We start from the raw sequence: 16,745 nt of genomic DNA, 5'->3' as shown, positions 1-16,745 counted from the left end.
TGTTAAATTGTATCCGTTCGCAGTGAAAATAGTTAACCGAGAAATTTTCTTCTACTAACTTTAACGCAAAGAAATCAATTGTTAGCTGTAAAATGGCCAAAATTAATAAATGAGAAAGCTTCTTTGACCAGCAGGTGAAAGAGAATTGAAATGACATATCTTTGAAATGGAAATTTTAGAAATGACGCTTCGAGATAAGGAAGTTAAACAAGGTTATGGATAGGCTGGAAAACTGCATAATAAACAAACAGTACAAGAACAGATTATTAGCAACAGTAAGAAAATGAGACCCGAGTGAAACGTTAATCTTTTCATGAGCGAAACTTATTCGAGTGTCCACCATGCCAATTTGACGAAAGAGACTTGTTGATTTAGACGTAGAACATTTTTTGCCCGTTGTATAGTCGTTCCTAACACGAATTCGAGATTTTATTGAACTCAGGATAAATTCGTGTCCCGAACTTCTGCATTATTTTAAGCGCACGTGAAGATCGGCGCGCGCAAACCAAAGCTGTTTTAAATTTGAAAAAAATGAGATTAACAGTTATTTTGCCTTAAGACGGCAAAATAATTTAGCAAATTAGGTGTAAAAATTGTCGAATTTTATCCGTTACTGTTTAAAAAGGTTAACCGTTAAATTTTTCTTCTAACTTTAACAGAAAGAAATTAATAGTTAGCCGTCATATAATGGCCAATACAATGGATTCTCAAAACACAAATAGTGAACTGAACAGCAGATTAAGGCAAGTTATGTGGATTCTAATGTTGACCTCTCGCGGACTTATAAAATTACTAGCTGAAGTCAGTTCTAAATAAGCGTTACCATCCATGGAAAACGTCTCTTCAGCCTCTGAGCTGCTAGTACATCAAAGGATTTTATAGTGTGATTTTATGTTATTGTAAGTTGTGACACGCTGTAGAACCCACATAATTATGTCTTTGCCACGGAGTCGCTAGGCGTATCGCAAAATAGCCAACTCCAGACGAAATGACGAAATGACAGCCAAACGAGTTTTACTAGTTCCCAGTCTTCGCGACAACTTTGATGTTAAAAGAGCTCTTCTTAGAGGGAAGAAAAGATTTGAAAGAGATCCAGCCCGGTTTGAAGGTTAAAACAGAACTTTAAAAATATCAAACTGAGAAAAAAAATGAAAAAAATGCGTGTCGTGTGCTCCTACAAGCCGCCACATGGAATGACATCACTGTAGAATATCCGTTAGCAGATGTGCACTTGGCAAGTAAATCTTGTCAGTGTCATCTCAGCAAATTGAGCTTTGCGCGTTAAAAAGGCCTCAAATTACATGCTTAAACACGCAAATGCAGGTGCCAAGTGCATGTGGTAATGCTTGTAAATCACACGCAAGACAGAATAATTAATTTGTAACGTTTGTGTTCTGATTCAGTCCTCAACCTTTAACCAGATGGTTCCTAGCTTTCTTAGTCAGGTTAACATCGAAGAAATGGAATTAACCATATCATTCCTCAAACAACCACAACAACAACAAAACAATAAGCCTAACAAAAAAATAAAAAACAACTGCAGAGGAGGGACTATTTCTTTTTCGTAAATTCTTAATCACGACAACGAAGACACAAAGAAGAGGTTATTTCAATAACTTCACTCCGCTCTTTTTAGATTAAACTTTCAACGGAGAAAATAAGAGAACTCCATTAGTTATTTTATGAGAGGCAAGGCACTGCAAAAATGATGCGGTTTGAACTTTGTCACCCAACTCTGGATCTAAAAGATTGTGTTTTAAATATCATATAAAGGCAAGAAAAGAGGCTCGCTAACTTTAGCTGAAATAATGTCCAGTCCTTCAGGGTGTCGCAGATCAAACACTATTTCTGAATGAACATAACTTTTGTTCTTTTTTTTAACCTCCTGATAACTCTTCTCTGTCAATGTTTGGAATAAACACGAGCTCTTATTTTTATTGGTTTTATTCCAAACGGATATATTGCTACAAAAATATTTTCTTCCCGGTCTTCAAAGCCAAAGTAAAAAGAAAGAAAAGTAAATTATATTGAAATCAGAGATAGTGTTCGATAATAATATTAATAGTGATGAAAATAGAAATTAGGGGAATTAAATTCAACTCAGGCGTTTATTTGTTTACTTGGACAAGCATTTGCACAAGATGTACCCAGTTCACGGAAGGTGTGTTTGGAAGAGTCCTGTATCATTACACGGATTTAATTAGAAGCAGCTAAGAAGATGTGAAAAATACTTCTTAACGTGTAGATCAAGTTAGTAACCAGGCCATTTTGCTTCACTCATTCAGCTTCATACTTTAACTCCCAGTAATGCCGGATTAACATGTAACTTCTCACTATAACACTCATACATTATTTAACAAACAGGTAATGAGAATACTCAAACTTATCAGGTAGAGATTTTTATCCTGATTTAACACCAGATTCTCGTGACTATTCTGCAAGGAAATGCGTAGCAGTCAGGGAGAATTAGATCATTGGAATTTAAGGGTCAACTCAAGCGCAAACACAATAGCCTTATTTAACAGGGGAACGGCGAAAATGCCAGAATACAAACTTAAATTTGGAGATACAAAAGAAGAAAGTTTACCAAAAAGTTGACGTTTCGTTGACATTATGACGCTATTTTCAAGAGAACAATGAATATTCTTTGATTGCGAGAAGACTTAGCAAAGCTGAATTAATCAACACGAGGTAGCAAACAACGACTTTCAGTTGGCACCTTAGCTCAAGCCATACCTTGTGCACGATATGTTCAAATGGGCCACCGCATTGGGTCAAGGATATGATGTCTACCGAAGGGTTTACGAACACATGAAGATTAGTGCTAAACCGCCCTAGACAAGAGTGATTGTTGTGAATCAACAAAAGCACCTGTTATCAACTGCTATGGCAACAAAAAACACTTCTATTAAGAATTCAAAAAATGCGAGAGGGAGGGTGTGATACAGCAAGAGAAGACTTTATTTACTTATTTTACACAACTTAGATTTTTGCGCACTGGTCGACCAAGAAAAACAATGAATATAACTTTTATTTCAAAGATTACTGATATTTTTGTTTTTTATAGAGTAATTTAAACTTGACTTGGAAAGGATCTTTACAAGACAACCTGCCCATCACATTTGAAAATTATATTTCATATAACTATTACTTTGACCTCAATAACAAATTAATATTTATTTACTTTTCTCCGCTAGACTAAAAGAGCGCACATCTTTCTCGGAAATAGAAGAAGAGTTGAAGTAAACTTGAAAGATCAATTTTAAAGTTCAAATAAGGCTTAAAACTGCTTATGAAATTTAAGATTCGAAATCGCCAGCTTTCGGTAATCCACGTCATCATTACTGTATGGCTTGTTTTTTCAAATAACAAATCGAACGCAATATATGACGAGATATGACTGATGATATAAATGACGGCCAATATTAGAAAATGGCACCCAAGTTTTGCGGTTTAAAAGTAAGTCTTTTTGGTTCTCCGCTGTGTTTGGTAGTGGCTGCAGATGTTGTCGCGGAGGTATTGTTTATGCACCCTTATGTACAATCCCGTTCGGGTCTATGCACGACTTCTTGCCTCCAGCTTTTGGAAAATTTTTGCATCTCAATCTCTTGGGCCAACGAACGTGATGCAAGCGCATGAAAGGAGCACAACCTCTCTTCGCTTGTTTGCAAGTCGAGCGACAAGGAGGAAGTGGGTCTGTGACATTCGGTCGGCATTCAGGAGCGTACATAGAGCAAAGAAAGAGCTTCAGATTTGGAGAACACTTGCATCCAAATAGTGGCCTGAGCTGTTGGAAATAGACGGCATCTTCGTCCTTGATCTTTGGTAGTGAGGTACGGTTGTAGCCAATACCTTGGCAGAAAGGTATTTTTATCCTTCTACATTTCTTTACAGTGACTGAAGGTAAAGGTGTCGTTACGGATCCTTTAGCTGAATTTCTGTTTGGTCCTATGCATATCTTTTGGCCGAGTTTCGGAAAATTTTCGCATCTCATTCGCTTGGGCCACGAAAAGCCGTACTGGCGCATAAGAGGGGCACAACCTTCCCTTGCTTTCTGGCAAAGCGATCGACATGGGGGAATTTCTTTCCTATAGTTCGGCTGACATATAGGAGTATAAATGGAGCACAGAAAGAGCTTCAGGTCTGCCGAACACTTGATCTCGACTAGCGGCCAGAATTGGTGAACTTCAAGCGCCGCCTCTTCCTGTGTGTCGTGGTTGAACATGTTTGGCATGTAGGTGAAGTTGTAGCCGATGCCCTGACACAAAGGTACTTTGATCTTCTCACATTTCTTAAATGGGGTTGTTTTCTTTAGAGGAACAGGCTCTAAAGGATGAGGTGTCGTTGACGTTCCGTTCGCTACAATTCCGTTTCCTTCCATGCACGGCTCATCGCCACCGTGTTCAGGAAACGTTTTGCATCTCATGCGTTTGGGCCAAGAAAAGCCATACTGACGCATTAAACGTGCACAACCATCTCTTGCCCTTTCACAAATCGAACGACATGGTGGAACTCTTTTTTTGACGTTTGCCTGGCAGTTTGGAGCAAACATGGAACAGAGGAAGAGCTTCAGGTCCGCCGAACACTTGATCTCTACAAATGGCCAAAATTGATGAACTTCAAGCGCTGCCTCTTCCTGCGTGTCGTGGTTGAACATGTTTGGCATGGAAGTGAAGTTGTAGCCAATGCCTTGGCACAATGGTATTTTGATCTTCTCACATTTTCCTATTTTACCTGAAACGCAGGTGAGTGCACTCAAAAGCAGCAAGGTCGTGAAAACAACGCACTGAATTTCAGCCATTGCAATGGTTATTGCGAGAGTGTTGTCGATATCTGACTCAAGCCCTTTATGTACGTAATTCTTGTCAAAATCGTGATAAAATGTTTATCCTAGCTTAAGGTTTCGCTAACCAGTCAATGGCAATGACCTTGTCTGGACTGTACAAATGATACGATTAGCTAAACGAGATTTACCGAAAATAGTGGATTTGATTACTGAGCTTTATAGATTTGCGCAAATCTTTATTGGTTACAATTTGTTTCAAGTAGGTTTGCCTTAAAGTGAGATAGAACCCCACCAAACGTCTGTAAAAAATATTTTTGTCGAGAAAAATGCAACGCAACTTTAATCAGTTTAGCCCTAATTTTTTGTAGATTAGTCTTTTCATGTCAACAAAGATCTAGCGCCCATTAATCATTATGGCTTTTGATCAATCTCCGGCAAAGTTTTCTCTGCCATTTCCCCAAGTTGGAAAACGTTTTCATGAGCAAGACAGCAAAATCAGCTCGAGACTGATATCTCTGTGATTGCTAACAATTTCTGTTTCTTTTCTGTTTCTTTATTTCTCATTCACTTGGTGTGGGTTGATCTCGATTCCTTACTTAAAGTTTGTGGGATGACGAAAGCAAAATCGACCGGCATGAGCTTAAAGTTTTTAACACACACCCATAGTGACAGTTTTAAAGTTTAAGCATGTAAAGAATCTGAAATTCTACCTCGATGGCATTTAAAATGAGGAATTAGCGAAGGAAATAGGTTAACCAATTCTTGAATAGGAAACCATCTGTTCCGGTTCTTTTGTGTATACTCTAATCTAACGGGAAACGTTATGTTCTTTGATACTAAACATTTTTATTCATTCATCGAAACTGGGTACCAAAAATATAACTTAGACTGATCTGGGCTTTACACTAGAATAAAACTCTTTTTATCCTCCAGTTGGTTTACATTTTCGTGGACACGAAAGAGGCCCATACAGAGCTGGAAGTTTTTTGCTTTTCAAGAAAACTGAAGTGGACACAGCATGTAAATTATTTTTCTATCAAGTTACATCAGGATACAGAGAAAATTGCGTGAGCTGAAAGGATTACAGGTGGAAGATGATCACCGCCTGCATAAGAGGCTCGTCGCGTGAAAAGTATACCTTCTTTGTTTTCATCCTTGACCTTGTCAAGCTATGTTTTAAAAACATTTTCAAGGACAGAAAAAAAAAGCAAAATAAGTGGGCTGATGAATTTTAAGTGAAGGATTTCTTCTACTCAAGCAGGGACTTAAGAGACATTCATGTACTTAATCAACATTTTCAAGGACTCTTCATCCATCTTGATGGTCTTGCCTTGTATTAACAATACCTAAAACTTCGGGAGATAGCGCTACGTGTGATTCAATAGCTTTCTAAGCAACATAAGCGGATATAAATGTTGTAGTGCTTGAAAACTTAGAAGGAGATTAACATTTGGATCTTGAGCAAATGAAAACCTTTCTACACCGCTTAGGGCATCGGATACACTGCCCTTAAATGAGAATTTCACTCAGTCCAAAGAAAGCGACGTTTATTCAGGATAAAAAGAACAAAAATAAAAGAAGACAAGCAATAAAACCAAAATAGCCAAAAACAACGAAAAAAAATTAAAACAACAGGAAAAAAAATTACGGGCTCATTACAATGCATTTAACTTCAACTCCCTTCAAATCAATCTCCAAAATGGGAATCACTGGAGCTTTAAACATGCTGCTGCTCTAGAAAATGTTTGTAGATGATCCTCTGTGTAACGGCTGCCACGCCTTTGCCACCGGACATTGATTCGTTTTAGTTTGTTTCGTGTTAAACGTGTCAAACCGCAATAGTGACGTTACTGTTTGTCCATTAGGGACGTGATCTTTAAGTTCCACCCAGAACCGCATTTTAGTTAGTTATCTTGCGTTGGGCTAACGATAAGACGTGTTTATCGAAAAGCGCCCTTTTGCCCACCTTATCTCGAAGTTCGTTTTGGTCAAACTCCTACAAGCGGGACTGTTATTTTACGATAAGTACTTGGATACCTCGTTTTACGCTAATAAAACGATTCAAGTCTTTTCCGTAAAATATATCCTCGCTTCATAGTGCGTCTTCATTAGCGAAACTCATAGTTGTCGTTGAAATTTGCTTCGCTTGTGTCGGCCGCTACGCTCTGTAACTGATGTCAAAGACTTAACGAAGAAGATCTTGGCATAAACGCAGCCATTGATTAAACACCGCATCGGAAACGAAAAAAAAAGCCAAAGCACCATTAAACGCCGCAACGTTTATTGGAGTTAATACGGTAATTATGCCTCTCAGAGAGATAACCTTTAGATTCAATTTAATTACAATTAAAGATTAAAGTCAAGTTAAAGTACGTTATAAGCATATCTTTTCTACGTGATTTTTGGTAAGTATTCCAGTTTTTTTGTTCAAAACATTTTAGTAATTAATTTCTGAGAGTGAAACAGATAGAATGGTTGTTTCATGCAGGTGCCGTATTAATTCACTGTGACACCGTAGCGTTTATCAAATATTTGGTATTTCCGATGCGACCTTCATCAAAGGCGGTTTGGGTTTTATTTTTTCTTAAAAAGGAAATCATATTTACACGTGTGATCAAAAGGCCCGAGGTTAAAATTCCAGCTTGTTCAGGCTCAATCACAAATCGTCGTCAAACCTCTAAAACGTGCAAGGCTCCGAAGTGTGAGAACACGTTTTTCGCATGCAGGCTCAAGAACTAAACAAAAAATAGAGGAAACAATGTGTGCATGGGACCATACTTTTGACATGCTTCTCAAACGCTTTTCTCGTGTATTTCACATGTATATCAAATTTACAAGGAAAAGCTGAGGTCACGCTCTCTCGTGCACTTTCTGCAGTTGTTTAAAATGAATTTGCGGATCCTTATTGCGTACCTCGATGTGAATCCTTCGAGACTCGTTATGGTGAGCTGGTGGCTTAGTGCTAGAGCAAAGAGGTCTGAAGTTCCATTCCTCAAGAGAGGCTCGTAAATTTTCCTGTGTCCCATGCTCGTGACGTGACCAAAAACATTTCTCTAATTCATTACCGAGCACAAAAGTTAATCCCATTTCTCATTCTATTAATTTGATAGCACTTAAATGAAAGATTGAAGCCAATTGAAAACAAATACGCTCTAAATCCCGCCTTTTCTCTATATATTTTACAAGATAATAACAAATTTCCCGGATGCTCCTCTTTCGAAAATTTCTCGCGTAAATTATTGAGTAAAGGACCATTTGAATATCGGAATTGCAGGGGAAGACAAGGAAAATAAACACATTGACCTCACCTTTTAATTAGTTTTGGTTTGGTAGAAAAATCTGGGTGGTAAGTCTTTTTCAAAGGAGTTAGTTTACTGTCAGTTTATCTGCAATAGTCGATTCACCATTCACCCGCAAGTTCAGTAAAACGTGATTTTTTTGTTAAATCTGATCGGCAATGTTGTGTTTGACGAAGATATCTCTTTGCGTTCCATATGCGTTTGATCTGTGGAAGCGACGCACTCAGCTGTGCCTCGTGTGCGACTGTTAGCCACTGTTTTGTTCTCACCACATTTTGACGTCATATGTGACTTATAATTAGACAGACCCTTGGAAACATGAAATCTCTTTAATTATTACATTTTTTACTTAGAAAACACAAGAATAATACAACTACTCACTGTATGTTACATATACAATCAGGTGGACAGCCTATAACTACTATTACTTACAATTATAACTTTTGCTTTCAATACGTTTACAATATTTCGACTACCAATTAATACGCTATTCATTATGCTAACTACTTTCCCAAAGATGCCAATCAAAAAATATTTCAAAAAGAAACATGCGCTATTATAGATATGACCACGCATAGCAACATTGGAAGATGACTTTTGACTGTAACTCAACCTCCAAAACGGATGAAATACCATTCTTCACAATTTTTCCGCGAGTTTGGTGCGTTTGGAAATTTTTTGCTGCAGAGTTATTATCGATGCACTATTACGTACCATTGCGTTCCGATCTACGCGTAGTCTGTTGCCGTTAGCTTTGGGAAAATGTCTGCATCTCATCGTTTTGGGCCATCGAAAGCCATACTGGCAAATAACAGGGGCACAGCCCCTTTTCCCTTGAGTAAAAAGGGAGTGACAAGGAGAAATTTGGTCTGTGACATTTGGTTGACAGGTGGGAGCACAAATGGAGCAGAGAAAGAGCCTCAGGACTGGGGAGCACTGGTTGCTGATGGGCGGAAGGAATTGATAAGCTTGACGCACTGCTTCTTTTTTTACGCCATGTTTGGCATGTAAGTGAAGTTGTAGCCAACATCTTCACACAGAGGTATTTTTTAACCTTTCACATTTCTTTTCTGCGGTTTTATTCGTTGAAAGAACAGCCACCCGTCATCCTCTCACATTTCTTAACTGGGGTTATTTCCGTTGGAAGAATAGGCACTGAGGAATGAGGTGTCGTTGACGTTCCATTCGCTACAATTCAGTTTCCTTTCATGCACGGTTTATCGCCGACGAGTTAAGGAAACAATTTGCATCTTATGCGTTTAGGCTACGAAAAGCCATGCTGACGCATTAGAGGCATACAACCATCTCTTGCCCGTTCACAAATCGACCAACGTGGTGGAGCTTCTTTTTGGACGTTTGGCTGGCAGGTAGGGGCATACACAAAAACAGAGGCAGAGCTTCAGGTCCGCCGAACAATTTTGATTGGTTCTTTCTCATGATCTCTAGGAGGACGGACGCATAGATCACGTCACCATCAACAAGATTTTCCTTCTTTAATAATAAATAATAATTGGTCTAACCACATTTTGACATCGTTTGTTATTTATTACTGCGCATACGCATAGCAACATGAAATCTATTTGTTAATTTCATCATTATGCGAAGAAGCAGAACGGCTGTCTTGAATATGACCTTTTTGTTCTGTTCATACATTATTTCTAAGGTCTGCTGTTCTTTTTTTGAAACCATTAAGGGTGTGATATTCCATCTGATATGTTTGATCGATCGCAAGACCTGTGTTTTGATTTCGTGACTTCGGCTGCAAAGTCAACGATCTTCAGTGCATGACTATCAACCACAATAAGCACTCTGTATGGGGTTCAACTTTGGACATTAGAGGGGGAAGTTAGCCTCAGTTGACAGATGAAGGTATGAACAATGATGCCTCAAACGCGTGTACACCAGTGTAAGCTGTTGTTGAACTTTTAATGATAATGTCTACCTACTTCTTGACAACTAGACAAATAACAAATATCTTAGTAATAAAAATCCACTTTTTAGTATGGTTTCTATTTAAAAGATCCTCCGCTTAAACCACCTGAAGAAATTGTTCATTCTTCTTTTTCACCTTTCATACTAAAGTATGCAGAACTTTTCACTGAAGAGAGCTTCTGTTTAAGATTTTATGTCATCGATAACAATGCTTGAACAGTAACAAGTTACAGACAAAACTAGCATTAAAGCCTGAAATATGCTATTGGCTTTCTTCAAAATCCACTTGTACCCTATTTCTTTTATTTAGAACTCTAAAAATAGAAAAAGAGAAGAGCAAATTGAGACATCATAATAAACTGTGCTGGAATAAACAGCTCTCATGTAACCCAGTGTTGCCTGTATACACTTTCATATTTGATTGACAAACCAACACAGGCTAAGGCCCTTTCAGCCAGAAGTCACTAGTTTTCTATCAAGGATGTCAAAATGCATACGCAGTTTGCAAATCTATGCCAGCTGACTCCCCTTCAACTCAGTGACTGAAAACAGTAATTTCTTTCAATTTATCTTAAGATTGTAGGTCCATTGGAACACATACACGCAAAAGGACATATTCAATCCACTTTGAACAAAAATCAAAACAGTTTAAGAAACAGCCATAAAATTTTAAGACAACTTACAACCTGGCCACTGGTGTTTTTTATCACAGAGTGGGACATAGATGACACCCATCAGATTCTTCTTCATAATTTGGCCATCCTCAAGTTTATCATGCTGTTCAAGAACCTGATTCCGCCCTTCTGCTCCCACAGGACAAATAAGACGACCTCCTGGTTTAAGCTGCTCTAGAAGCTTGGGGTAAAAAATGTATGTACATATGAAAATAAATGAATATCATTCACTAAAAGTTATTTTATTTCAAAGAATGCTGTGTAATGCTGTGCGTTAGTTGTCTGCTTGATATTGTATTGATATTGCAAAGAAAAATTCTGTCTTGGTCACAAAGGGAGTTAAAGGGTCAAGGAAACTACTGTAAATGTGGTATACAAATCACATATCCACATTTACCAAAGAGGGGTTCATGTTAAATTTAAGATTTAAGTTTATCTTCTACTCACAGCAGACGGTAATTCTGCTGCAGCTGCTCCCACATGGATTGCATCGTAGGGTTGCCCAGGTTCATAACCTTTGCGCCCATCACCAGCTGCAGTAAATGGAACAAATGCAATTTTCAAATGGAGTGACATGCAGCCATCAGCAACTGTGGATTTGGACACAATTTTCTACAGCCACACTCATGCAAGAAAATGAAACACTTACAGACAATTTTGACTCTGCCCTTTTCAAGGAGTTCAGGATTCCCTCTTTTAATATTAGCCAAAGAATCTTTGACAAGCTGATCAATATGATCAATTCCATAAACCTTTCCACTTTCTCCAACCTGAAGTTTCAAAGGATTGAGGCCACTAGTTTCTCAGTTGAATAACTGTTAAGTGATACTCTTGTCAAATAAAGTTGATTTACTTATTTAAAAAATGGGAAGGAATGAGATCTAACCAAGGGCCAACACCGACACGTCAGCTTTAGAACCTCTTCATGGAGGAAAATTTACATTATTAACTGAGTTGATTAAACCAAGTTGTCTTGTTGTCTCTATTGCCAATTTACTACCACAGTCACAGTTCTAGAGTACTGATACAATAATGATAGTAATGCAGATAATAATGGAGGTAATGTTTCACAAATAAATAAAAATGATGGACAATAGTAAATTCTCAATTTCTTGCTATACATGAGCATGTTAATACTAATTGGTACTCACCATATAAGCCATAGCAGCTGTGAGATAGCCACTCCCTGAACCAACATCTAAAGCACAAGCGCCCTCTTTGAGATGACCCTCAAGTTGTTGTAGTGCGTACACATGCTGTAACAACATTACATGTAACTTGCAGTAAGTAGAAATATCAGTAACCAAACCTAGCTCCGATTTTGTCTGGCTGGTAACTATCAGTTGATTTAAAAACACTAGATACCCAAGAAGTAGCTATCTCATTTATTGATCATGACTATCTATACACCTTTTTCACAGAACTACATAAATTTCTGATCATTGTTCTTACATATATGTTATTATTGATCACTCAGAAACCAAAGGAAGCAAAATTTGAAACAAAGCCATGATGATTGCTGATCATTTTGGAATAATATTGTATCATTACAGACAAAACTGAACTTCCTACTACTATGCCAGTGATAAATCAAACTGTAAGAGCATTTATGGAAGAAAAAAAAAAATCAGTAAATAGAACATTACAGTTGATAGTCCAATTTAACAGTCTTTCAAGTGTTTAAATTCACGCTGTTGATAGCTTAGCTCAAATGATTTAGTTTGAGGTTTGAATTCAGACACTTTACCAGTGTTAAAGTCTGGTTTACTTGATTGATATAGACCTACATTGCTACAATGCCTTAACCAAATTTCAACAGGTGGATGGGTTACCATATTCTCCTATTTATGTTGCAGAGTGCACTGCAGGCTCTGGTATTACTATTTTATTCACACACTATTTACCATGTGTGGTGCACTAATTGTTGCTTGATAACCTACAAAACAAGAGCAAAATGAGTCATACAGTCAACGTTAAATTTTTCATTTTCTGATCAAGAAGGGTTCAGAATCCAACCCCTTTGTGTATGTGTTCATTTTTCTACTCTAACTCTCTCTCTCTCTGTCTCTCTAGTTGTGTAAAACGAATGCAATCTAGCAAACTGTTGGAAAATCTATCCAACTCGTCACGTAAAACACAACATAAACAAATGATTTTCCACAGGTTTCACTACTATATTTGCGTCGTTACAAATACGTTGAAAATCAGAATTCATAAACACATCTCTTTCCAGTCGATTAACATGGCAAATAATCATACCAACCTATTGGTTGTGGAGAATCTTCAAATGCTCGATTTCGACAATAATGTTTCCTGTCAACTCGTCTCAGAGCCTCTTCGACCCTTTTGCTTTTCAACACTTCATGGACTAAAATCAAGGGAAGAAAAAAAGTTAAATTCAACACCAAGCAAGATAAATCATATATCTCCGTACTTTTGAGCTGATCGAGCAGGTCACTGTTACTTTCCCCGTGCGATCTCCACGCCATGTTCCTCAAAATTTTAAGTTTACTTCTTGAAACTCCCATCCGCCATAACAGTTAAGATGCGCAGCGCACAAACATTTGGTTTGGACTGCTGACATGCGTGACGCCGTAATGTGGTCAACAACGTGGTCGAATCAGCCAACAGCGCAAACATTTAAGTGGTAGCAATCGAAAGGCAAATTATTCATAAACACAGCATCTGAACCAGATATATCAATAGGAAACATCGGTATTCTTTTAAGAGCCTTCCAAAGCGTCTCACCTCAATTGCCATTTGGAGGTAAAATACCTCTAGCTCAAGTTTTTTCGTCCTTCGCCGCGATCTCATCCCAGATCTCTATTGTTGCGGAGGTGGGAATGAGTCTGCTCGCACACTGGAGGAGATTTTTTGTTTCAGGAACTAGAACAAAAATTGATTTAAATGACATGGAAAAAGGTGAGGCTTAATTTACAAAGGAGGTGAACAAAATGAAAAATATAATTTCTTGGCGTGACCAAATGACGTGACACATCGTTTGTGATGAACGAATGATTTGCAGGAGTGGACAAAACGCTGGGCGTGTTTTAAAATTATTTTGAACAATTACCGTTTGATACTTACTAGTCATGGTCATTGGTCAATACTGGGAAATGGCTGTTACTTGACTCTGTGACATTGCATAGTTAAGTAGCTATCTATGTTAAGCTTGAGGGGGAGAGGAGACCCTAGGTATTTGTCTTTATAATTCAACTTCTGGTCAACTTCCCTCAGGCCTGAAAAATAGGTGAAATCCGATCATATTTCCTCACTGTGACAGAAAAAAAGCTGTGGAAGAAGCTGCCTCAATAAGCGTAGTCTTTCACTGATGTAGAAATTGAGTTTCTTAAATATTGTGACTTTAAACTTTCTTGAGTGATTTCATTAGATTTTATGTTGGAGACTATGACTTGGGTGAATTTTTTCAGGAAAAGATTGTTCTCCTTGTAGCATGCTGATGACCCTTCCCTATAAACCAACTTTACTCATGCAAATGATTCGAACATTTTTTTGACAAGAGATTAGACTTTCAGGAAATCCAAGAAGTGAAATGCTAACAACAAAAACCTTTTCAAGATCAACTTGAAAGCCACAGTAGAATCCCTATTTCTTTAAAGAGCCTCCTGTTTTCTTGAAACTGCCAACACACACACACCTACGCAAAATAAAACAAAGTTGACATCTTCTTGATGAGCAGTTCCAACTTGGATCCCACATTCTCTGTGCTGACTTTTTCTATCAGGAAAGGAAGCTTGGAACTGCCAGGTCTCTCTTTTTTTTTTATTAAAAACTTTTTAGTTGGGTCAGTTTTAATTCCCATGTTTCTGTGCAGTCTTTCTATCATATTGGCAAGTTTTCATCAAAGTCTTTTTTCCTTTAACCCTTTAACTCCCAGGATCTTATTAGTAATTTTTCTCACGGTCTTTCTCACAGTTCTTGTGATGTTAGTTTGGAGAATTTGGTACTGGATCAGCCTATGATCCCCTGATTGATATTTATTCTTTATTCTTATTACTTGTCTGCATATATTGTATTGATATTGTAAGGAGAAATTCTGTCTTGGTCACTCGTCTCCTACTTTACTTTACATGTAGTGTCAGAGACAAATTCTCCTGATTGTCAGTGGACCGGACTCTGCTTCAAGAGGTGTGGGTTCAAGACCTGGCAGATCATTGTGTTGTGTTCTTGAACTAGACAGTTTACTCTCTTGGTGCCTCTCTCTACTCAGGAGTTGAAATGGGAACTGGCAAATTGTCAGGGAAGCCTGATGAAATGCCAGGGGGAGGGGGAGGGGGAGGGGGGGTAACCTTGTGATGAACTAACATCCCATTCAGTAGGGAGTGGCAATACTCCTTGATACTTTACGCTACATGAAACAAGTACAAACTCTGGCTGTGTGGGCCAATAGGCTCAAATACTGACTTTATCTTACTTACATGTATGTGTTGAAGGTGTACAATTATTTTAGTTAAAATGGAGGAAAGCACTTGTGTGAAAGTTTAATTGCATTGGTGGTTTGTTTTCAGCAGGTTTGTTTGCATTACGATGTTTTGGAGACATGTCTGATCAATCATACTGGAACAACTTTTATGCCAGCCGTCAAGGTAACAAACACTTTGATTGGTTTGTGCGTTTTGAAGATTCCGTTGAAGTTCTTAAGCCTTACCTACCCCCTGTCAGTCACAGTTTTGTCACAAGAATCTTGGAGATTGGTTGTGGAACCTCAGATTTCAGCTTGAAGCTATTTGAACACTTAAATCGTGACTGTCGCATTGATTGCATCGACTTTTCACATGAAGCGATAAAAACTTTAAGAAAAATTGTTGAAGAACGTGGCTTAGTTGCAAAGGAGATTGTCGAGACAGAGGGAAAACTGGAATCTAGTCTTGATTTGACTGGCCTGGCATGCCATCAAGCTGATGCAAAGAATATGCCTTTCGCGGATGAAACATTTTCTTTGGCTCTAGATAAGGGTACTTCCGATGCAGTTCTAAAAGGACCTATAGGAGAGGGTGCATTTGCAGAAGTGTTACGTGAGTGTTTGCGTGTCTTGAAACCCTGTGGAAAGCTGATTCAGTTCTCGGATGAACCACCGGAACTGCGTTTGGACGCATTGGAAAAATTCAAAAATGACTTAGCTCAATCGCACTCTACAACGCTTAACTCTTTGACGTTACGTTTGTCCTGGCGAGAACTGGACACACGTTCAAGCTTTCAGCATTATTTGTATGTCGTCCACAAAAAGGGTGTTGGCATGGATAAAATTTAAGTTTTAGAGTTATTTCAACTGATTGTGGAAAGTAATAATTTATTGCTTTGGGTTTGCTTAGCTTTGCTCCCTGATTGGCCCAAAAAACTCGCATCACCTTCTCAACCAATCAGATTAAAAAATTAAACCAATCGTGACATGGACACTCGCGTTTCCCGTCTTTTATGCTGTTTGCCTTTTTTTTTTTTAGTTTTTCTTTGCTAACTGTGATGTCGACCTTGGCTCCGATAGGGTAATTAAGTATTATCAACTGAGTTGATAACGTAAATTGGCCACTCTAAAGAGTTTTAAAGCTGACGTTTCGAGCGTTAGCCCATCGCTGGAGCGAATGGACGAAAGTTATTGAGTTCCTTATTGGCACAGACGTACTTGATACATGGAAAACGAATTGAATTTTCCATTTTGTTTTACTTCTCTTAACATCAGAGGCCAACGGCTGAAGACGCACTGTATTTGTAATGGAAAACAGTTGTTTCTTACTTTACTTTGCCTTCGCTCGTGACAGATGAATTTCACATCCTTCTTTACGGAATTTCCTATTTGATTGCGTTCTTTTAAAAGTTGTCAAGTTTTGAAACGAAATGAAAGAAAAATCTCTTCAGAATATTTTCAAAGTTAAGTGAGTCCATCTGGTTCATAATTTGACTCCTTCCAAGTTTTTTGTAATCATAGGGCGCGGTGATTTCTTGGAAGACGTCACAAACTTTAGGAATGTAATGATTTACGCTTAAATGGAAAGGGAAGAGAGAGAAAAAACTGAGGTGAGTAGAATTTTCATGATT

At 38.1% G+C, this 16,745-nt stretch overlaps 3 protein-coding genes across 5 annotated transcripts; 1 reads left to right on the top strand and 2 right to left on the bottom strand.

Annotated features, from left to right (window-relative positions):
• Positions 1-2,953: 2,953 nt before the first annotated feature.
• On the bottom strand, positions 2,954-4,837 carry LOC136277936 (uncharacterized). The gene has a single exon (XM_066160857.1). The coding sequence runs from the start codon at positions 4,799-4,801 to the stop codon at positions 3,524-3,526; it is 1,278 nt and encodes a 425-aa protein (XP_066016954.1). The 5' UTR covers positions 4,802-4,837; the 3' UTR covers positions 2,954-3,523.
• A 5,155-nt stretch (positions 4,838-9,992) lies between these two features.
• On the bottom strand, positions 9,993-13,244 carry LOC131783126 (protein-L-isoaspartate(D-aspartate) O-methyltransferase). 2 transcript variants are annotated; one of them, XM_059099867.2, is made up of 8 exons: positions 13,126-13,244; positions 12,955-13,059; positions 12,596-12,627; positions 11,843-11,947; positions 11,341-11,461; positions 11,139-11,224; positions 10,701-10,872; positions 9,993-10,331 (listed from the first exon to the last, which is right to left on the bottom strand). In XM_059099867.2, coding segments are annotated over exons 1-8 (717 nt in total). In that variant the 5' UTR covers positions 13,220-13,244; the 3' UTR covers positions 9,993-10,329. The 2 variants fall into 2 exon arrangements, with proteins under 2 accessions (XP_058955850.1, XP_058955849.1); XM_059099866.2 differs by having other exon boundaries at positions 10,704-10,872.
• Positions 13,245-13,311: 67 nt separating this feature from the next.
• On the top strand, positions 13,312-16,473 carry LOC131783136 (citrate synthase-lysine N-methyltransferase CSKMT, mitochondrial). Of its 2 annotated transcripts, none has more exons than XM_059099877.2 (2): positions 13,312-13,613; positions 15,224-16,473. In XM_059099877.2, the coding sequence occupies exons 1-2, from the start codon at positions 13,535-13,537 to the stop codon at positions 15,961-15,963; spliced, it is 819 nt and encodes a 272-aa protein (XP_058955860.2). In that variant the 5' UTR covers positions 13,312-13,534; the 3' UTR covers positions 15,964-16,473. The 2 variants fall into 2 exon arrangements, with proteins under 2 accessions (XP_058955860.2, XP_058955859.2); XM_059099876.2 differs by having other exon boundaries at positions 15,221-16,473.
• Positions 16,474-16,745: the final 272 nt, after the last annotated feature.

Source organism: Pocillopora verrucosa, chromosome 13 (genome assembly GCF_036669915.1).
Source record: "Pocillopora verrucosa isolate sample1 chromosome 13, ASM3666991v2, whole genome shotgun sequence".
NCBI classification, from domain to species: domain Eukaryota; kingdom Metazoa; phylum Cnidaria; class Anthozoa; order Scleractinia; family Pocilloporidae; genus Pocillopora; species Pocillopora verrucosa.
The sequence above is the reverse complement of the archived record's forward strand: the minus strand, read 5'-3'. Positions and strand labels throughout refer to the sequence as shown.

What these genes read in the sequence shown, in the direction of transcription:
- LOC136277936 (XM_066160857.1), bottom strand. Translation starts at nt 4,801, where the DNA reads ATGGCTGAAATTCAGTGCGTTGTTTTCACGACCTTGCTGCTTTTGAGT.
- LOC131783126 (XM_059099866.2), bottom strand. Translation starts at nt 13,219, where the DNA reads ATGGGAGTTTCAAGAAGTAAACTTAAAATTTTGAGGAACATGGCGTGG. An exon ending in CAATTAGTGCACCACACATG is followed by an intron (nt 11,948 to 12,595) that starts GTAAATAGTGTG and finishes ATGTTGTTACAG; the next exon opens with CATGTGTACGCACTACAACA. An exon ending in CAGCTGCTATGGCTTATATG is followed by an intron (nt 11,462 to 11,842) that starts GTGAGTACCAAT and finishes TTGAAACTTCAG; the next exon opens with GTTGGAGAAAGTGGAAAGGT.
- LOC131783136 (XM_059099876.2), top strand. Translation starts at nt 13,535, where the DNA reads ATGAGTCTGCTCGCACACTGGAGGAGATTTTTTGTTTCAGGAACTAGA. An exon ending in TTTAAATGACATGGAAAAAG is followed by an intron (nt 13,614 to 15,220) that starts GTGAGGCTTAAT and finishes GTTTGTTTTCAG; the next exon opens with CAGGTTTGTTTGCATTACGA.